We start from the raw sequence: 23,875 nt of genomic DNA on the forward strand, positions 1-23,875 counted from the left end.
CAGTTTGATTTTCTTTGTTTACTTTCATTATCTGTCCCAGGTAGATGTATTCGCTTGTCTCTAAATTTATGTCGTTCAACGTTATTTCTCTAATGTTCGGTGTATTTGTCATTATTTTTGTTATTTCCAAGTTCATCTTAAGACCTACTATTTCCGAAGCTTGAAATAGTTGCGTCATCATGGTCTGTAGTTCTTCGAAACTTGTAGCGAATATTATGTCATCAGCGTATCTGAAATGACTCAGTTTTCTTCCATTAACATTCATTCCTTTATCTGCCCAGTTTTAACGTTTTTGAACACGTCTTCCAGTCCAAGTGAGAACAGCTTTGGTGAGATAACATCTCTCTGGCGAACTCCACTGTTGATTGGTATAGCTTTGGTTTTTGCATCTATTTGTATTTTTATTGTAGCTTTCTTGTAAATATTATGTATATGCATTCTGTATCGAGAGTCTATCCTGCAGTTGTTCATAGCTCTCTTTATTGCCCAAAGTTCTATGGAGTCGAATGCCTTTACATAATCAAGTATACGTTCAAGTGATATTCATTGGCTTTCTCTATTAGCGTTCTGACTGTAAGAAGATGCTGTACTGTAACCCTTTCGGAATCCTGCCTGCCCTACTGGTTGATAGCTATAGAGCTTTGACGTTAACCTGGTAGTCATTACTCTCATAAACAGTTTGTACATTTGGGACAGCAGGGAGATTGACCTTTAGTTCTTCACACCTGCCCTGTCTCCCTTTTTGAAGAGAAGTATTGTCAAAACTTCTCTACTTTATTGTAACTTCTTAGAACAACAAAATTTATATACCATGAACACCCAAAAGAAGAAAAACGAGATCGATTACTTCTTGTGTGGGAACAAAGACAGTTTTGAAGATATAACTGCTCTCAATCGATTTACAACTGGCAGCGATCATTACCTTTTAAGAGCAATGATTCTTATTAAACAGACGAAAGCCAGTAGAAACAAGCCACATAATAAAATTATTGTAATCAGATAGATCAAACTAAAATACGACAGAAGGGAGATGAGTACAGAGAGTACAGAGAAAAGAATTTGTAGAATATTATCAACAAGAATATTCCGACATGAAGAAAATTAATAAAAAAATACAACGAAAGCTCTTGAAAGCAGGACTGACTGTTGCAAAGAAAACGAAAAATAAAGAAGACAGAATAACTGACACAACAAGACGGTTGATAGAAAAGAGGCGCACATTTCTAAGGAAAGGAAAGGGAAATACCAATGGTTTCGAAGAATTGAATAAACAAATAAAGAAGGGAGTAAAGAAATATTTAATTATCTATAATGAAAACAAGGTAGAAAAAATAATAGTAAAAAACCGAGGCCTGAAATGCTTAAGATCAAACTTAGGAAACCCTATAATAATCTCATTGAAGGATAAAGATGGAAAAGAAATAAGAGAAAAGAACGAAATCCTAAAAGTTACTCAAACATTTGACCGTGATTTATATTCCTCAAACAAGAACCCAGATAACACTGCAAAGAAAGATCTTAAGAGAAAGATAACGAATGTCAACTCAGAAATACTCCCTAATATAGCCTTCGAAATAAGGCAAGCTATGGCACAACTAAAGAACAATAAGGCTCCGGGCCCAGGTGGAATACTTGTAGAAATTTTGAAGGAGGGGAGTGAAATAATTACTCTCGAAGAATTGAAAAAAAATTTCATACGAATGTCTTTACAAAGGAGAAGTTCCAGATGATTGGAATGAAAGTTTGACAATACTTTACAATACTTAACAATACTGTGTATTATGGTATCTAATTTATAGATCTTTTTAACCAAATTTTAAGGGTTGAAAAAAATAAAATATTCAATGCTCGATAAATAGGACGCGGGCCTATAATAAGTTTTAATATATTTTTGGGAGCTTTATATAAAAACTGTATTACGCCAAGAAAATCAAATAAAATTTACATCTACAATTTACATCTATATAATGGTATAATGCCTGACGCAGAAAGGATTGTCTTTATAAAAACACGTTATAGGTTGGATTCCACATGAAGCATGACACGGATATAAGTAACAGTTATCAAAAGGATTTCCGAAACCATCAAGATAACATATGGGTTCAAGGATTATTTACTTATAAGTAGAAGGAACTGCCTGTATTAAAAATTCATATATATATATATATATATATATATATATATATATATATATATATATATAACAATAAAAATAGCCAAACACATATAAAAGAAAATAACACCAGCTTTTAGAACAAACAACAACTTAGGCAAATATATTAAAAACAACAAGAGCCAAAATAAAAAGCACTTACACAGTGGTGTATACAAACTTAAATGTGGCGACTGCCCAAAAACTTACATCGGTCAAACTGGTAGAACTTTCAACAAACGTATAGCAGAACATAAAAGCGCTTTCAATGATAGGAAAACAGATTCTACATACGCACTTTACCTTCTAATCATGATCATTCTTTTAATGACGAATTTCAAATTCTTCACATCCAAAATAAAGGCCAAGCTATCTTTAATAGAATCTATAGAAATTAACAAATTAAAAAACACAGACATAATTCTAAATGACCAACTTGAGACAAACAGTTCTCCCCTTCTCAGCCTATTTCGTTAAAGGCTATAAAGTGTAAACACATACCAAAAATAGATCACTTGAGAGAGGCAGAAACAGCTGTAGTAATAAAATATTATAATAAATTTTGTGGAAGTTTTGAGTGTTTTATTGTTATATAAAATAAATTTCCATCAAGTAACGGTCGAATACATCACTTATTTTTGTTTAAAATGATCTTAGCTTTATTTCTAATATAAAATATTTTTTTCTACGGCGTACAGATTTTTGGTAAATCGATTTTTTCCGTTTTCCTCCCTATGATGGGAGTTTTAGAAGGAAGACGGGGTAGGAGTGGCTTTTGTGTATCTTCACTTCACTTTGGGGTCCTAAAACTGACATTCTCAGCAAAATTTAGCTTGTTCGTCTCGTTTTTAGAGATCAAATCTCTGACGACTTTTCTACTATATTTAATGATTTAGTCCATTTAAAAAGTACATAAACGATATACAAATACAACAAGAAAATTATTTAAATATGCCACTAAGTGGTATTGCCAACCGTCTGTCATGGCCTATCATTGGTAGATTTGAAATTGTATTTATTTTACTTCCTATTTTACATTATAACATAAATAAATTCGTAGATTTACATAAATTAATAGTAATGATGATGTGATACTGACTATAACTACCTAAATTTTAAACACAATTTGATGATTGCTCTTTAGTTGATAATCTGATGAAAGTTTGTTTCTTGTGTCAAATTTTAGGTAAAACAAACGCAGTTTACAAACTTCCAGACCCGTTTATTCTTTGTTGCTATTTTTAATTCCTGTATCAAATGATGTAAGTTCTTAACCCATCGGTTTTATCGCTAAACGTACTTTTTACCGCATTGACGTTTGAATTAAATATATTTTCATCAATTTTAGATGTTAACATCACAGGTCTGTGATAAGGAATTTGGCAATGGCACCTTGATATTTGGCAATATTCATTGGATTTTGGAAATTGCTGAAACAGGTTGATTTTTATTCCAAAGGTCGTCTTTTAACGATATACATAACTGTCATTTGTCAACCCTGTACTTGTAAGATTTGCCATATATTGCCAAATAAATCAGATTTAAACTGTCACAAGCACGTTCGTTACAGCAATACGATAAAAAAATTAAAATTACTTCAAATGTAAAAATAAAAATAACAATAAAAGAAGTTAGAAGAATAATATTTCTTTGATGAATTATTAAGGTTAGTTGTTAGTAAGGTGAATGTTAGCTATTTTGAATATTTATAAATTTTGTTCAATATATTACAATATATGTTACTTAACTGTCCAATGTCCGTTTTATAATTTAAAGTATTTTTATTTATGTGATACATCTCAAGAAATAATCTACTTTTGTAGTTATCAGTCTGTGCCAAAATGTAAGCTTTGTTTATCTATTAAAGTATTTTTTTCCCAAGCGGCAATCACTTTTATGTTGTGTGATGCGTTGTTTTAGCCATTTTCTGTGATGTTTGGCCAATGTAGCTATTTTGACGTCCTAGACATAGATCCTAGTATTTCATATACAACATTACTTCTCTATAAGGTTTTTACTGGGTCTTTGACTTTTGAAAATAGTTGTTTGCTGTTCATGGTATTATATTTAGCTATACTAATACACTGCGCACCAAAATTAAGGCATAATTTTAACAATATAATTTAAGTCGTAATGAAAAAAAATTTAGAACATCGGAAATAAAAAAAATTTCTTTTTTTGCGAAAAATGTATTGCAATAAAACTACCTAACATCATAAATAAATGACAGAATTGAAAATTTTTCAAAAAATTGAAAGGTTCAAGAAAATTAATCTAAAAGTGAGTATTGCCTTTTCTAGTACTTACTACTGCTTGACGTCTATCTCTCATACTAAGAATTACCGTTCTTATTTCATATTTATTAATTTAATCCCAAATTTCAATCAATCGCAAAAACAGTTGATCTCATGTGTTTGGTGCGTTAGGTAGTTATCGTAGTCGACTCCCTATGATGTCCCAAACATGTTCTATTGGGTTGAGGTCGGGACTTCTTGCAGGCCAAGCCATGGCAGGAATCCCAACCTCCTGACGATTTTGCTGCACAATTCTTGCAACGTGTGTCCTGGCATAATCTTGCATAAGCATGAAATTATCCTTAATAAATAGTGCAAATGGCGCGACATGCTCTTCTAAAATGTCTGTAATGTACCTGAGTGATGTAAGCCGCCCGTGATCTATTCTAACTAACTCCGTACGAGTTTCCAAATCAACCCCACCCCACACCATTAGGGAGCCGTCACCATACTGTACAGTCCCTACAGTGTTACACTGTGCGTAGCGTTCCTTAGGCCTTCTTTACACTCTGTTTTGCCTGTCATTAGAAAAAAGACAGTATCTGGATTCAACTGTGAACAATATTCTTCCACAATCATCATTATTCCAAATCATTCATGTTTAGGAGGAAAATGCAATATTTGCCTTCTATGATCTCTGGTCAATAGGTCTCTGGTAATAGACACTCTTTAGTGTATTTTGGCTGATTCTAAACTTATAACGATAAAAACATTCATTATGTAGAGAAGTACTGACAACATACCTTTGTCTCAGTGTACGAAATGTAAAAAACCGGTCTTGATTAGGAGTTGTAAACCTTCTACGGCCCTGGACCAAGACTTATTGAGTTACTTCCAGTAACAGTAAAACGTTTTTGGACTCTTGAAATGGTTGAATTAGTGACAATAAACCGTTCAGCGTTCAGAGTTCAACTTGATGGTATCCTTCTTCTAACGATTCTAATTTCAAAGAAAATAAACTTGAGAAACGTCTTTGCACATTCAGCACAACGACATATTCCAACCCAAGTAAATTCGAATTAAAATGACGTACAACTAGCGTGTTTTTCATTTGCTTGCAAAAATGATAAAAACATCAGCGTTTTTTATCGTTCTTTTGATAATTTTTTCAATATACCGGAGGTAACAATAATATATTATCACAAAAATAGAAACCAAAAAACTATTTGATATACCAGGATTTTTAAAATTATGCGTTAATTTTGGCGCAGTGTATTAATGTATTCAAAAATGTTCCTAATTTATTCTCAGAAACCTTATTCTCAGAAACTCGGTTTACTATTTGGGAGTTCATAGGGTGAGAAAGAGGTTTAAACTCCTGGCAGTGCTATGGACAGGACATCATCTAAACCATTATTGCACACCTATAAAACCTTTATTAGACCGATTATCGAATACAAGGCATGCGTCTACGCCTCCGTACTCTTGTAAATTTTTATTCCAAGCTTTCGGACATTGGTTATGTCCTTCATCAGGGAGAAACTTAATGAGGTTGTATCATCAATGATGTTATGTAATGTTGATAAAATTTATCACAGTCTGTCATCTTTGTTAAATATAAAAAACCTATTTCTATGTTTAAAATTCAAAAAATTACTTTACATCCACAACACTTAATTATTCTGAACACATTCATGACATTAATAATATTATTATTATATATATATATATATATATATATATATATATATATATATATATAAATATTATAATATTATATATATATATATAATATATATATATATTATATTATATATATATATATATATATATATATATATATATATATATTAGCTAATATGACACCTATTAAGGACAGAATCCTATCCTTCAGGAGGAGGTATATGCTTCTTACCGTCACAGGCTCGAACAATCGAGCAAAACAAATACTGAAGACGCCTTACAATCGCCGAGGGCAAATACTCATAAGGTTTCCTCAAAGGAAAGTTCCGCGTCCTCCAGCTAAGTTTCTACATAATACTGGACACGAACTTCCTGATGAGTATTTTGATATTCTAGAAACATTCCCCATCAAATATCGCAGCTAACAACTGCCTGCCAAAAATGCTGATTAAGAACTGTTCCTAGTATGGCTGGCAACCCCTGAAGGACCTCTTTCGACATGGTTGGCTTCCCTCACCAATAATTCTTCTTCTGCACTTCATACAGGATAACATAGCGTCCACACACATACGCCACCTTCTGAACCCCAGCTTTTTAGCAGTCCACTACATCTACACAAACCAACATCAATCACCACGTTTGTCACGCCCCTATTACTCCTCAAAAAAAAGGAGTAAGTACCCCTTCCTTGAAGAGACGACAGCCTAAACAAGGTTAAAACTCTGGTTCCTTCCACGCCTTGGTTGGTACAAGAGTTTGATTTTTGATGAGCCCACTATAGCAGCTGCTGGTGAGGAGCAGGAAGTAATGAGTAACTGTCTCGACGATGGGCGCTGTGACAATGTTTGTCTCTTAGGTAAGGTCTATATTATTATTTTACAAATATAGAAGTTCATTCAAAAAACCATTGCTCCTTTACTTTATTGCTTTTTTACTTTATTTATTTACTTTATTATGTCCACAACATTTTACATTCAAAACGACTTATTTCCACTGAGTTCATGCAAAAGGTCTTATTGTCAAAAAAAATCAATTTTTTAAACTATTTTTTAGCTATTCTAGCTGAAATAAGTGTTTAAATCTCAATTTGGAATTAATACTATTGCAGAGCATTGATTAGAACTCATTATCCTTTTTTAAAGCAATTCTAAGTTTTTCGCACTCCCTGAAAAATCACTTATTTGTGACTTAAGCTTGTTTGCATTTTACCTCCTTTTTATAAAATAAACATTTTTTTTTAATTAATATTTCTAATGCATTGAAACATTCACACTATTTTTGAATAATGACAATATATATATATATATATATATATATATATATATATATATATATATATATATATATATATATAATATATATATATATATATATATATATATATATATATATATACCACTGGTGTTACTAGATGATTACGCCCATCGAGCAACATCCATCCCTCGGGCCAGAGGCCCTTTGGTTGGATTATGTTGCTCTCTGAGCATAATCATTTTAATAACACCCTTATTGCATAATAACTATTAAACCATTGTTTTTAATTGATAATAATAATATTGTTTTTTAATTGATAATAAAGTACGTATGGTAGGGCGGGCACCTATTTGTACCGGGTGGTCCTATAAGCCGATCTCTCGGCTATATATCAGAAACTATTCATGTTATAACTTTGGGAGAAAAAATTCCTTAGTAAAAGTGGCCAAGAAAAATCGCTGGAAATAACTTTCAAGTTTCTGGGTTAACCTCTAAGGGGCGTAACCTGTGAAGAAAAATTGGAAAACCAGTTTTTTGTGAAATATGCCCAATTATACCAAGTGTTAAATAAGTAAACTAGAAAGAGGTTTAAATTCCGCACAAAGTTGTTTAAGTATTTTTTTTATTTTTTCAAATAAAGGATGGGGGAGAGTGGGAAAGTATTTGTGGATAAATACCTATAACTTTGGTTTGGATAACCGATTTTAACGAAATTGGTGTCATTAGAAAGAATGTGGATGATTTAATTTGCATCTACTATAAAACAATTGCATTTAGTTTTAATTGTCATGGGTAGAGGGTACTTTCGAATAGAAAAAATTAAAATTTGTTTTTCTTTAAAATGTTTAATGAAAACACCTATTTATTGTAAATTATAATGGAACTGGAATAAATTCATAACAAAAACATACTATACTTACTTATGTTTATGCGTTTTTATTCATATCTCGAGTTCGACAAAAGCTATTAACATGCGGTTTGCACCATTTTGTTACGAATTTAATCGAGTTTCATTATAATTTACAATAAATAGGTGTTTCTATTAAACATTTTGAAGAAAAACAAATTTTAATTTTTTCTATTTGAAAGTACCCTCTACCTATGACAATTAAAATTAAATGCAATTATTTTATAGTAGATATAAATTAATTCATCCACACTTTTTCTAACGACACTAATTTCGTTAAAATCGGTTGATCCAAACCAAACTTATAGGTATTTATCCACAAATACGTTCCCACTCTCCTCCACCCTTTATTTGAAAAAATAAAAAAAAAAGTACTTGAACAACTTTATCCAGAATTTAGGCCTCTTTCTAGTTTACTTATTTAACACTTGGTATAATTGGGCATATTTCCGAAAAAACTGATTTTCAAAGTTTTGTTCACAGGTTACGCCCCCTAGCGGTTAACCCAGAAACTTGAAAGTTATTTCCAGCGATTTCACTTGGCCACTTTTTCTCTCTCTTATACACGCCGCTGCCCGAGCGCTTGTCATGTTATAAGCGTTTTATTAATGATTAAAAAACAATATTTCAAAATGAAATAGGTCCAAAATACTTATCGCGAAATAATACAACAAGGTGTGAACTTAAATTTAGGTCCTTGGTGAATTCAAAAATAATTTTTACTCGTGTTTTTGAGCCTTTGGGATATCTCATGAAAATGATAATGCATAGAAATCTCATGAGAATATTTTTCCGAACAAACCGGAGATTTTCGCCTTATCTATAGTACCTACTAACATATTTACCTGCTCAAATATAACGTTTAACGTTGTTTACCGAAATATTACGATTTTTACCGACTTAATACTTCACCTTTATTGTATCGGACATAAATTTGTTATAGCGGCATTTGTAGGTAATGAAGATATCATCCATAAATATAAAAATAGAAAACAATCGACAATCGACAGCAAGCATCTATATTGAAAGTTTAAGTAATTATTGTGTTTTGTGCGTATTCTAACAAATATAAAGTTAAAAACTTACCCCTGACGTTGTTATACCTCAGCTGCACGGGCTCCAGATTTCCATTATTATAGCATACGATAGCAGTGAACTCCTCCCTTGTAGGTAACAGAAACGTCTCCAGACAATAATATTCATATCCAATTCTAGGCATTAACGGATCAAAGGGTTTATTTAAAGTGCCGTTCCACTGCAAGAAAATCCTATCAATATCAATGAGTGTGGATAACTTTAAATTGTCGTGTGTGGCACATGCATTGCTGTGAATCACATTTAACTTGATAGTTCTATTAACTATTTCCTCCATTCCATCATATACAGTAACATTAAATTTGTGTCTAGGAGAGTCTACGCATTGTTTTCGTTGCAACACCTGATGTTCTGGGCAGCATTTTTTAATGCAATAGCTGTCTCTTGTACATGCCCTCAACCTATCGCCGGTATTGTGATTCAATATGACCTCACTAATCACAGGCACTATGCAACATGTAATTAAAGCACAAATAGTCAATTTATTTGCTGCAAACATTGCAGTATCGCAAGATGATCACGTTAAAACTAATTACAAATTAGCAGTTAACCGGATGTATTTTCGTTAGCAAGTTTCCTTACTGATAAAATTATTATATTTCTTTCCTTTAAGTTCGTGGGCGGGTCGATTTATTTCTGTCTGACAAAATCTATTTCGTTGTAGCTATTGAAATATTTGCCGGAATTCTTCGTTATCTAAAAATAAATTTAACAGAATCAAAATAAAATTAGGTAAGAAGTTGTTGGGTTAGGTAAAAATCAACGAGATTCTATTTTTCTTAATTCATTATTTTGTTGTTTTCATCACAATAGGAAAAACGTTTAATTGGAACCAGATGATTAATATTATCATTAATATAGTGTACCAGAGTCATTAATATTATGCCATAATATATATAGATATATATATATATATATATATATATATATATATATATATATATATATATATATATACATAAGACTGCAGTGTATTGTTGTAATTAAGCAGTAAATTAAACTAGGAGGACCAATACTGAAATGGCTATAGAGGAAATATATTGAAATTATTTCAATATGTTAAAAAATATACAACTTAAATGGATTTTTATATGAGTTTGTTGTTCATGAATTTCATGAAGCCATCACAATGTGGGTTCGACTCTGAAATAAAAGAGAGAAAAAGATTAGTAAATTGTTAAATAAATTAATTTTGACTTACCTGGTATAGTGTTAATAATTTCTGAATAGTATAGTTGCCTAGTGTATAGGTGAATCGTCTAAACCTTAAAAAGAACAAAAAAAAGAAGAATTCTTAAAAAATATTTAAACATAGAAATTTTGAAAACGTCAGAAAATAAACTGTCAAGCAAGTCTATGGGAGCTAAATTAATAGGGGTTTTGTTAAATAAGAAATTACAATGATGTGGAGATGAAAAGAATAAATTGTATTAGCATTGTAATAGAATAAGTTTTATATCTGAACATTTTTTTTTTATAAATTCCCAAATTAGATGTGATTAAAGTGATTATGAGAAATTAATGTGGATTGACAAATGTGTCAGAACAGGACAGTTTTATGGTTTAAAAAAAAATAGAAGACGAAAAGAAAAAAGAACGTCGGTTGCTGTTAGCAACGAATGATAGATTTTGGGAGAGGCCGACAAGAAATTTTGAAAGGAGAGTCCTGAAATTGTGGAATAGGTCGGGAGTGTTTTTTTAACTCGTCTAAAAAGAATTTTAGTTTTTCCACAGTTTCCACAGCAGAGATATCCAGAATTTGTTCCAGAGAGTAAGAGAAACAATTTAACTTATAAATTATTATTGGAGTACAGAAATGTCATTTAAATTGAGAAAATTAAAATTCATGAATTAACATAATTGCGATAGGCCTTAAAAAAATTGAAATATTAATGATCATTAAATAAAAAATAGAATAGTACGTACCTTAACTTCCGAAGAGAGGATTGATATTCCAGTTTCACAAATTATTTTGCGAGTAGTTAGTTTTCTTTAAATAAATCAGAACTGTTTTAAAGTAAGGTTGGATAATAATTTTGGGGATCATTTGAAATTTTGATTATATTTGAATGCAAGTTAAAAGTCAGCGGAATAAAGTGTTCATTTTCTTTTCTTTATAGTTCATTTAAACACTTTATAAAGTTGCAATATTTATTTAGTTTTTAGGTACTTGTATAGAGTCTCCACATTTTGTAATAAATTTTTATTGTCACGACTCTAAACCACATTAAGATTTATACGATTCCTATTTTTGTAAATTTTTAAAGGCAACCCAAGTTGCAGACGAATTTTATTGTTTATATTAAATTTGTTCAATATTAATAAATAACGTGCTTCATTTGGGTTAATTTATCAAAGGTCTAAAGTAAATTTTGGTTTAATTTCTTTTTGAACTCTACCAGGACACTACAGAGTCGACGTCACACAGTGACAGATTGCTTAGAACACATAATTGAGCTAGCTGAGGTATATATTAAATTAAACAACGAACCACAGATTTTTAAAATTACAACATTTATTATAAATAAAAATAAAATTAATAAAATACAACTGTTTCAATATATATATATATATATATATATATATATATATATATATATATATATATATATATATATATATATATATATATCCCGTTCAAAGCGTAATCCGCCTTTGGGTTCCCGTTCGCCAAGCCTGTCTATTCTGCCAGTCTTCTTCAGATAGATTTCTTGCCGACATGAAAAATTTGGAAATTCCTTGCATCCATGTTGTTCGTGGTCGTCCTTGTTTTCTTTTCTCTGGTGGTATCCATTCTAATATTTTTTTGGTAGTCTTTCATCCCCCATAGGTCTAACATGTCCGTACCATGTTAATTGTTGTTTTTCTATGTCTTCTATAATTGATCTTTGTACATTCATTTAATTCCTTATGTCCTCATTTCTCATATGTTCTAATCTAGACTTTCCCGCTGCTCTCCTCCAAAATTGTGATAACTTTTTGTGATAACTGCCATACTTCTGAGCCGTAGACGATTACTGGTTTCAATATAGTATTATATATTCTTTTTTTCGTTTCCGGTCTTATATTTTTCTGCCATAGTACTGAATTCAGTGCACCTATAACTCGTTTCCCTTTGGTTAGTCTGTCTTGTATGGCTTCATCAGTTCTTCCTGTCTTTAGTTTTATCGCATTATTGATCGCATTTCTTAATTTTCCCGTCTTCCAAGTCGAGCTCATCTGCAGTATTTTCTCCTCCTATGCAAAGATATTGCGTTTTCTGTAAATTAACTTCGAGGCCCCATTTTTTGTACTCTTCTATTAGTTTTCTAGCCATATACTCCAGGTCTTCCTTGTCTTGGGCAATAACTACCTGGACATCTACATAGTGCAACGTGTGTTGCACGTAATGCATGTAATATGTGTTGCACGTAATGCTAAAAATACCGAAACCAAGCCTCGGGATATGGATGGAAATATATTTGCTTTTATTAAAAATGTTCTCCTATACATAGGAAAATTTTAAGGTAAAAGCGTTGATTGAATTATTCAATCAACGGTAAAAGTAAACGGACCTCTATCTAACACAAGATATTAAAAATGGTACATCTCGGGGCTCGGTAATCAGTCCGACGTTTTTTCTAATAGCTATTGATATTAACCATATAATAAATCAATGAAAACCCATTCCAGCAAGATTCTACGCGGATGATCTTATAATATTCTTAAAGGGAAACGATAAACAGAACATGACCAAATTACTACAAGATTAACATCATCATCATCAACCAGTATGCGTCCACTGCTGGACGTAGGTTCTCCCTCAGGTCTTTCTATCTGTCATTCTTTCATATCTAACTATCTAACTAAATATTCAGGTATAAACGCGTTTGCAAACTAAAAATAACTAGAGAATTGACTAAGCTAAGTAGAAATAGAAACTAAAATATTGAGCTATAAACGCTTTTGCAAAAAACAGCTAGAGAATTGACAAACGTCAACTTTTTTGACATGAAACAAAGGCGGAAGTTAGAATTTTTATTAATTAAATGCCAAACTAGAAAGCATTAAGTAAATTAAAAAATAGAAGATCACCAGGAGAGGACAGAATACCGAACGAACTCCTAAAGTACGGAGGACCAGAACTGCCAAAACAACTACTAAAACTAATCCAAAAAATAAAAGAACAAAACAGAATTCCTCAAGAATGGAGATCAAGCATCCTAATACCTCTCTTCAAAAAGGGAGACAAATCGGACCCGGAAAAATTACAGAGGAATTAATTTATTAAACATAACACTAAAATTAACAACCAAAGTGATAACAAATAAATTGAATCAAATTATAACACTAGCAGAAGAACAACAAGGTTTTAGGTCGGGAAGATCATGCACCGACGCTATATTTATAATGAGGCAAGTGCAAGAGAAATCATTAGAATACAACAAACCGGCACATCTATGTTTCGTGGACTTTACAAAGGCATTTGACCGGGTCAAATTAAAAGACGGTATCCACTTACTGTACGCAAGAGAGATACCTCTAGAAATAATCAAAACGATCGAAAATATCTATCAAAACAACACAATAAAAGTAAAAGTAGAAGAAGAACTAATCGACCCTATTGAAGCTGACAATGGGATAAGACAGGAAGATTACCTGAGTCCTCTCTTGTTTAACCTAATTATGGAGGAAATAATAAAAAAGTAAGAACTAAAAAAGGATACCAAATGAGAAAAAACAACTTAAAACAATCTGCTATGCAGACGACGCAATAATACTCTCGCAAAGTGAAGATAATTTACAACGTATGCTGCACCAATTTAATATAACCGCCAGAAAATTTAAGATGTTAATTTTCCCAAAAAAAGAAAAAATATATGGTTACAACAGCAAAGTTAGTAAGATGTAAATTGGAGCTGGAAGGTGAGATAATAGAACAAGTGATAAAGTTTAAATATCTAGGCATAACATTATCTAGCTACGAAAAGCTCGAAACCGAAGTGGAAGATTAAGTGAATAGAGCAAACAGAGCCGCAGGCTGCCTAAATGAAACAATATGGAGAAATAAAAATATCGGAAAAGAAACGAAAGGCAGAATTTACAAAACAGTCATCAGACCAATAATGACATACGCGGCAGAAACAAGACCTGACACAGAGAGGACAAAAAGGATGTTAGAAACAGCAGAGATGAAAACACGTGGAAAAATTGATGGTAAGACACTATGTGACAGATCTAGAAGTACAGATATACGATGTAGATGCAAGTTGGAGAATATCAACAACTGGGTAAGAAATAGAAGAGTAGAATGAAACGATCATATAAGCCGAATGACAACAAATAGAGTAGTAAAGACGGCAAGAGACGGTTCCCCAATAGGAAGACGATCAGTAGGAAGACCACGAAAACGATGGAACGACAACGTACTCGAGGCACATTGAAAAAGACAGAGTCATGTCTATATAAAAATAAAAAGAAGAAGATTTTAAATAAAGAAAGTTCTCTTTACTTACTTATTGATAGATATGGATAGTGGTAGGCTACCAACAAAAGTTATTGCTAAATAAGTTCACTTATCACTATGTGGTCAATATATGGCAATCGCTGCATGCATTATCACAAAATCGTTTTGTTTAATTTTTTTACACTATTTTTATGCACATATGCATATGTAGTAGAATATATTTTATAGAATAACTAAGTAATGTAACCAATCTATAAATAAATCTTATTATTATTCAGTAAAAACGTGTTTCCAATAATTTTCTTGGTAATGATATTACTAACAGTAGTATTTCATTTTTTGTAGCTTTAAACTACGTATAAATATCGTATATCGAATCAAATTAGACCGGTAATATTAAAGATACTCAGGGAGTCCCAAAATTCTTGTCTGAACTCATTGTGTCAATATAATAGTAATGTTTTTATAACTGTACCGATTTGTCTGAAATTTTTGCAGTCGGTAGGAAATTACTTAAAAAACATAAGTTATATGGTGTCGATGAGTGCTTCTACCCCTGTGGTGGTTGGCACCCCATCTGGGGAGTTAAAATTTTTACACTCAAAATAACCCCGAGAATTGATAATCAAATTTTAAACAAAAAATATCCCAAAATTTTTTTCGCTAGATCAATACTTTTTGAATTATTCGCACTTGAAAAAGGATACTTTTAGCAAAAAAAAAATGTTTTCCATTGATTTTTTGCGAATAATTCAAAAACAAAGCGTTTTACTGAAAATATGTAATAAACAAAAATAAAGCTTATAAAAAACCAAAGAGATTAATTTTTTATTGGATTTTCTAAGTACAACACTATGCGATTTAGAATTGATGATGACTTTTTATTTTTGGAGTAGGTACCATACTTGATATATTTAACATCAAATATCGGGAAATGGAAATCTTTTCGATAAAAACTCATAGGACATTTTAAGGGCTCAAACAATCTTTAAAATGAGCTACCTTAAAAGTCATTTCTATTAAAACAAATTCGACCAGATAAATTAGCGAATAAAGCCTTTTTGTTGTAGGTATCTAACAAATGATTTTAATAAATTTGGTGATAACAATATGTAATAATTCATAAATAAAATTATGTATAGTGTTCTTTTAGTAGTTCCTTTGTTTCTTTTTTCTATCTAAATATATTCGTTATATCCTCCCCTTTTATTTGCTATCTCGTATACTAGAATTCGATCAGTTGTTTATTTTGTACTCAGCCTGAGACCTTCTTTAAGTCAATAATTCAAAATTTGTCTTTTAGTAAATATATTCATATGATATCACGTATGTCGCTATACGTTCATTAATAATTAAGATACTGTGTAGTGCATTTTTGGTATTCGAATTGTTCGTTTTTTCTTACTTAATATATTCGTTATTTCCTCCCTTTCATTTGCTATGTCGCATGTAAGGAATCGTTCGGTTGAATAGTTTGAAGAGGCCTTCTTTAAGTCAATAAATCAAAATTTCTCATTTAGTCTGTTGTCTCTCAAACTATTTTTATCCATAGTGCCCTATGACATCTCTTATGTAACTTTACGTTTATTAATAATAAAGACACTGTGTAGTACCCTCTTTGGTAGTCGCCTTGTTTGAGTTTTCTATCTTAATATTTTTGTTAAATTTTTCCCTTTCATTTAACGCATCACATGCTCCAATCAGACCAATAACAAAGGAGATATGCTGTAATGCCTTTTTGACGATGACTTTTTTTTGTCTCAACATATTCGCTACCCCTCTCCTTTCCAATTATGTATTATACATCCGATGAACTATTCTATCCCCACCACAAAACGCTCAAAAAATAAGCAGAATAAACATTAGCATTTTGTTATGGGATTTTACAAGGGAAATAAAGTAGAAATGGTATAGCAGCCTTTTTACAGGTATAGCTTTTACTTAATTTTATTTAATTTAACTTAATTTTATTAAATTTTAAGTAATTCTGTTGATTTAATTCTATTTACCTTAATTTTATTTTATTTTATGTTATTTAATTTTACTTAGTTTTAATTTTATTTTATTTTGGTAAAATGTTGACGTTTGTTAAACGTCATATTATTTTAATACGAAGTGTATGTGTTTCTGACCCAATGACGTATAATATATATATATATATATATATATATATATATATATATATATATTATACGTCATTGATGTTACCTTACAATAATTACTGTAACCTTTATTTTTAGCAAGTTTGCGAAAAAAATATTTACTGTGAAGTAGTAACATTTGATTAATCAGTTTGTAGAATGAATTAGCAATAAATCAACCGTATCGTTTCAAGAACAAAATATGATTGAAATTTCAGATGTTGGTAGTTCCGATTCCTTTTCTAGGTGGCGGAGTTACCCTCCTGGACAAACAGAGTGACTTGTCATCCTAGCCTTTAATATAGGGCGGGAGGCATCATTACTTTGCAGTAAGCAGCAGCAAAGTTTGTTAAAAAGTACCCTGAGTATTTGACTACTGAAAATATTTGGAAGAAGATCGCCCAAAAAGTGAATAAAATCTTTTGATCAATGTTTCATACGAGCTTTCTTCAAGTCTAGTTACGTATGTACAATAGTTGTGCAGGATTTAAAATGTACCGTTCGCGTCATAAAAAACTGGTACAACTCTTATAACAGAAAATCGTATTTTTCAAGTTGTGTAAGTTGAGCTTTTCACATGTGTCATTCTAATTTCGAAGGCAACGTTGCTGGTTTAACGAAAATATTATATCAAACCAGTTAAAAGCAGGGCTGTGCAACAGGTCGCAAGTTTTTAGTATATTAAAAACTAAAACAATATCGAGCATTCTCGATCAGTCAGTCACATTTATATTTAAACATTTATTTAAACATACATCTTAAAAAACTCTATCAATTTGAAATTTTCCATTATCTCAGTACACATACATTGATTCGTGTTTTATTATAATTTATGAAAATATTTCAATTCAAAAATAATGATAGATAATAAATCTAGATATGACTTTAAATTATTATGTTTAATTTCAAATCGAGAGCCGTGACTGGTTTCTTGTAAAGTGTAGCACAAAACTGTATGGAGTTGTGGAATACTACAGTAAATAAAACCCACTGGAAAAATTTACTACTACTACTACTACTAAGGATTTCCACAGTTTCCACTGTCTTCCTTCACTCAACCGTTTTCTCCAATTTTCCCTGTCATTCCAGTCTCCATCTCGCAGGGTTCTTTTCTCCATAGTCTCGTCGATGTCATCTCTGAATGACCTTCGGGGTCTTCCTCTCTTTCTTCTTCCAATCGGGCTCCATTCTGTGATTTTGTTTATCCAGCGTCCTCTGTCCGCTCTTCTGACGTGGCCATACCAGGATAGTCTCTTCTCCTCTATATAGTCGATTATGTCTGATTGCACTCCCATTCTCCGCTTAATCTCTGCGTTTTCAATTCTGTAAATTTCAGTTTAGTAAATTTCAAAAATTTACTAAACTTTTATAAAAACTTTTCATCTTCGGCCAAGCTTTCCCAGGTTTCTTCAATGATGGTCCATAAATGATCCCTGTTTTGGGGAACTACATTTAATTTTTGTATTTTGTTGATCATAAGTCCCAAAACGTTTTCATCGGTACAAATTACACGGTCAAAAAAAAATTGACTGGATCATTTAAAACGTAATTTAAAGCAAATAGGAGTCTACTATGTTTATGTTCCTCACTACATTTGTATTTTCGGGTGGCTGTACAATTTTTTAAATCTGTTCTTCTAATTCTCCTTAATGTTGTAATTATAGAAGCATTAAAGTTTGTATTAACTTTTGCTTACCTTGCCGTATGGAAGGGATACGCTCTTATATAATTAGTTAATGTTTCATCTTGTTGGGCTGTAGTAATAACTGGTCTCCCACTCCCTCTCCTTCTATCCAAAGTCTGCTCGTTTTCCCATTTTTTTAATGTTGTGGTTTGTGGTTTTGCTTCTATTATATCTCTTGAGCCAGTTGTCGAATAGACCAACCATCTTTTATTTTTGAACTTATTCTCCTTTTGTCGAACTGACTTAACTGACGTGGCATCTTTAAACATTCACTTTGACAAACTTGTCAAATCTGACTGATGGCAAGCAATATTTTTTATGTTTAATTTTTATGTTTAATCGTTCGGATATGTTCGGGAAGTTTTTAGGAAACTGATAACATCTGTAGATACTAAACCAACATTTTTCAGTTATAAGAGGATTTTTTAAGACAAACGATATCTTACTCCGCTTAATTTTATTCTCATTATCATTTATACACCGTAAATCATTTAATTTTGAAAAAAAATATGTATATATAAGATATATATATATATATATATATATATATATATATATATATATATAAAATATATATATATATATATATATTTATATATATATATATATATATATATATATATATATATATATAAACATTACAGTGAGATATTGGATTTTAATGTAATACTGTAACGTTTTGAAAAGCATTTTTCGCCCCGGATATTTTATAGTTTATAATCTACGTAGGATAAAGTATAATGTTAGTTTTTCACATTTATCGTTTATGTAATAAATAATAATTTAATTTAAGTAGTTTGCTTGTTACTAAACTTATTGGCATAACATACAGTCAACAGTTTGTGTTCTGTAAGTAATTGAAGTATAAAATTACAGTAGATGCATTCCAATGTTCCCTGTCAACATTTTGGACATTAACTCAATCCTCTCTCTGGTTATTAAATTTATTAGATACGGTTTTTTGTTGTTAATAATAAAAATAATACCTATCTAAAAACTTTATTCATTTTTTAACGTTATTTTGTACGTTTTACGTTTTATTTAAATTTACTGAAATTCCGTTATCTGTGATGGCAACAACAAATTGATTCACGAACCATTGTGTCCAGTCTGAACACAGGTTTACATTGGGAAAAAAAGTGTACCAGTTTTATATGACGGGAAGTGTACCTCGTATGTGAAATAAATAAAATAAAAAGTCTACACAACCTCGAAATATTTAAGATAAAAGCTGCATAATCTGGTAACATAAAAATATTCAAAAATAACTTTATATTATTACATTAATTAAAAATTATATCGGTGAGTATTATTAGATGGTATTATTAGACGATTTGCTTAATCAGCTGTTATAGTTCAAAAATATTTAAAAATGATATAAAAAATACTCGAGCGTCTGTTTTTTATAATAATTTTAAAACCATCACTTACCTCGTAAAGTGTTGTTTCAAAATAAAAGTGAACTATGATAATATATTAAAACAGCAATACGTTTCAGTCATCGTCACAGATTACAACTTAAGAATCTGGCAGATGCAATCAAGACTGTGGCATAACTCAAGATGAAATAATAGTGAAATAATAAAAAACATTGATGTTCTTTATCGTTACGGCCGAGTTACGATAAAAATAAATAAACATAAATTGTAGGAGGTATACAGGGAATTAATGTGTATAATTTAAAACTGAATGATATTCATATGGGACTGAGAAATTAGACTAAAACTATTATTATGTAAATTGTATTAAAAAGAGAGAAAATACTGCAAAGCCAACGTAGTAGTATATTTCAAATTAATGTTTCACATACTTTATCTGATCTATGTAATTCAATATAATCATAGTAACGTGGTTTCATCAAACATCAAAAAAGTGGTTTCTAACGTTAAAATAGATATTTAATATCAAGGAGTGTAGGCTTTCGCGGCCGGTGTTGTATAAGGGCTGTCATGCCGCGAAGGAAATACATCTGTCCTTATAGGCCAATCAAGTTAGTAAAAAATAAACATTTTTCGTCACAACTATATACCTATGGTCCAGTCGTCAGAGAGTTGACCCCTAAAAATCATACGAACAAGCTGAATTTTGCCGAGAATATTAATTTTGCGACCCCAAAAAGATGCAAAAAAGTTTACCAATTTTACGCCCTGGCTTACCCCTAAAACCTCCCTCGTAGGGGCGTAAAAACACATAAAAATTGATTTATCCAAAATCGGTACGAGTTAGAAAAAAATGTTTCAAATAAGAAATGTAGCTGGGATAATTTTGAACAAAAATGTTTATTATCACTTTTTGTGTAGAATGAACTGTTCTCTCAGAAACAGTGCTTTAAGCGACTGTCGATTTTGAATGTCAGTCACGTGCGCGAAATCAATATTCAATAAAAATTGTATCAGCTCGACGGTAAAAATTCGATATCTTTTGATTCAAGTATCCTATCGACAAAAATCAATATGCCTTTTAAAGTTAAAGAGTGCAGCTTTCGTATGCAGTTTTTGTATTTTGCCTCAAAGTTCATATTTTAAGGTTATGTTAGGTTTTAATAAGTTCAGAAATATGTACTGATTGATGGGAAAAAAATCCACTACTTATAACAAATTTTTATTGTGTACGCATGTAGTACGTATTAAGTCCTTATGTCATCGAATGCCATAGTCTGTGGACTAGTGCGCATTTCGATGCGCATCGCCCCGTCTCGAATTTTCCCATTGGCTCTTGACCTGGAAATCCCTATTTATCGCTCGAACGGCACATATAAATATTGGCGATTTTCAGGTCAGCCAGGTCAGTCCCTCACGGGCCCTCCGAGAGGTTAGTGCTCTTGGGGCACTGCTTCCTGCTGTTCCAATTATACTCTGTGGCTGAGATATTATTCAACTACAATCTGATGTTTTATTTAGACCTATATTTTTGTCATGTAAGAAATATCTTGTCTTTTTCAAGACAAGCCTTCAGAAGACCACGACCTGATGCTTTATTTCGACTTGGCGTACCTTTGTCATGTAAGAAATATCTTGTCTTTTTCAAGACAAGCCATCAGAAGATAAATATTTACAAGTCCGTACCCAGTAAATGGACTTGGGTAGAGGAGCTCTCGACTGCGATATTCGAAGCCCTCTACAGAGCACCCGGAGATAACAGAAGGTGTATAGACCTTCTGTTATCTCCGGGTGCTGTATCTCCTATGGGGCTGTACAAAAGAAAGTAACATCCAAATTATACAACGATATCAGAATAAATTATTAAGGAACATCATTAACGCTCCATGGTACTTCAGAAACTGTGATATTCATCGAGACCTCCAGATGGATACGGTTATCCAGACAATTTGCCGAGAGTCATAAACAAAGGCTCTCCAACTGCGTGAATGTCGAGACCATCAAAGTCCTAGACAACGCCAACCAGATAAGAAGACTTAAGAGAACGAAGCCGTTTGAGTTAGTGCTATAAGTGAGCGAAAGTGAAATAGCAGAGCAAAGTGCGGCTAAAGTGTACACGTTAGCTAGTAGTACTATAATGTATTAGAGAATAAGGAATATTGCTGAATGTAACCTTAGATAAGTTTTTTGTAATATTTTATATATAGAACTAACTTGCTTATTGATCATAGTGAATGATCAGATAGCAATAATCAGAAGATTCCTGTTGGTGTTTTATTAAATAAAAAAAAATGTTTTTTAATAAAACTTATTTTTTCTTCATTTCAAGGTATTTTGCTGTTGTTTTCATTAGGGTTATTTCAAAATTAATCAATAAATCATTCAATTTATTTACGAAGTTAAAAAATATTGTTTAATAAATTAATGTTTTATTCTTTTTTAGGTGCCAGTAATTTTATCCCATAAAACAATATCCGATTTATAGTTAATAAGGACTGTAGTTTAAAAGGTGAATATGGACTGTTATTTTATTATTACATCTAATTAATAAAATGGTTATGGGCTTTGCTCCAAGCTGTAAACATTACAGTGAGCAAAAAAACGTGCATGTTTTTTGTACTCCCAGCTTTTCAAACATTTTACCGTGATTTATATTCCACAAACAAAAACCCAGATAACACTGCAAAGGAAGACATTAAGAGAAAGATAACGAATGTCAACTCCGAAATACTCCCTAACAGAGAATCCTTAGAAATAAAATAAGCTATGGCACAACTAGAGAACAATAAGGCTCCGGGACCATATGGAATACTTGTAGAAATTTTGATGGAGGGGAGTGAAATTATTCACGAAGAATTGAAAAATATTTTCAACGAACGTCTTTACAGAGGAGAAGTCAAAGATGATTGGAATGAAAGTTTGATAATACTTCTCTTTAAAAAAGGAGAGAGGGGAGATCTGAAGAACTATAGGCCAATCTCCCTGTAGTCCCAAATGTACAAACTGTTTATAAGAGTAATAACTAACAGGTTAACGTCGAAGCTCGATAGCTATCAACCGGTAGAATAGGCAGGATTCCGAAAAGGTTTCAGTACAGCCGATCATCCTCTTACAGTAAGAACGCTAATAGAGAAAGCCCATGAATATCACTTGAACTTATACATTGGCTTCGTTGACTATGAAAAGGCATTCGACTCCATAGAACTTTGGGTAATACAGAGAGCTATGAACAACTGCAGCATAGACTCTCGATACAGAATGCTCATACATAATATTTACAAGAAAGCTACAATGAAAATACAAAAAGATGCGAAAACCAAAGCTATACCAATCAACAGAGGATTTCACCAAAGCTATTCACACTTACACTGGAAGACGTGTTCAAAGACATTAACGGGGCAGATAAAGGAATAAATATTAATGGAAAAAAACTGAGTCATTTCAGATACGCTGATGACATTGTAATATTCGCTACAAGTTTCAAAGAACTACAGACCAAAACGACGCAACTATTTCAAGCTTCGGAAAAAGTAGGTCTTAATATGAACTTGGAAAAAACAAAAATAATGACAAATACACCAAACATTAGAGAAATAACGTTGAACGACATAAATTTAGAAACAGTAATCGAATACATCTACCTGGGACAGATAATGAAAGTTAACAAAGAAAATCAAACTGCCGAAATTACCAGAAGAATAAGGTTAGCGTGAGCAGAATTTGGAAAGCTAAGTTGGATCTTGAAAAGCACTAAAATAGAACAATATTTGAAAACCAGAATTTACGATCAGTGTATCCTCCCCACACTCACGTGTGGTTCACGGACGTGGACACTCACCAAGTCTAATATGGATAAAATAATAAAGACACAAAGAACGATGGAAAGATCAATGCTCGGGG

The 23,875-nt window shown here is 31.7% G+C and overlaps 1 protein-coding gene across 2 annotated transcripts in view; it reads right to left on the reverse strand.

The window, feature by feature from the left end:
• The window catches only part of LOC140447973 (G-protein coupled receptor Mth2-like), a 347,198-nt gene that overhangs the window by 322,236 nt on the left and 1,087 nt on the right, over positions 1-23,875 (reverse strand). For both annotated transcript variants that reach the window (XM_072540960.1, XM_072540959.1), the window contains exon 2: positions 9,317-10,021. In XM_072540960.1, the coding sequence (XP_072397061.1) occupies positions 9,317-9,824 (508 nt within the window). In that variant the 5' untranslated portion in view covers positions 9,825-10,021. The remainder of the gene's footprint in view (positions 1-9,316; positions 10,022-23,875) is intronic.

The sequence above is a fragment of the Diabrotica undecimpunctata genome, chromosome 8 (assembly GCF_040954645.1).
Source record: "Diabrotica undecimpunctata isolate CICGRU chromosome 8, icDiaUnde3, whole genome shotgun sequence".
In the NCBI taxonomy this organism is placed as follows: domain Eukaryota; kingdom Metazoa; phylum Arthropoda; class Insecta; order Coleoptera; family Chrysomelidae; genus Diabrotica; species Diabrotica undecimpunctata.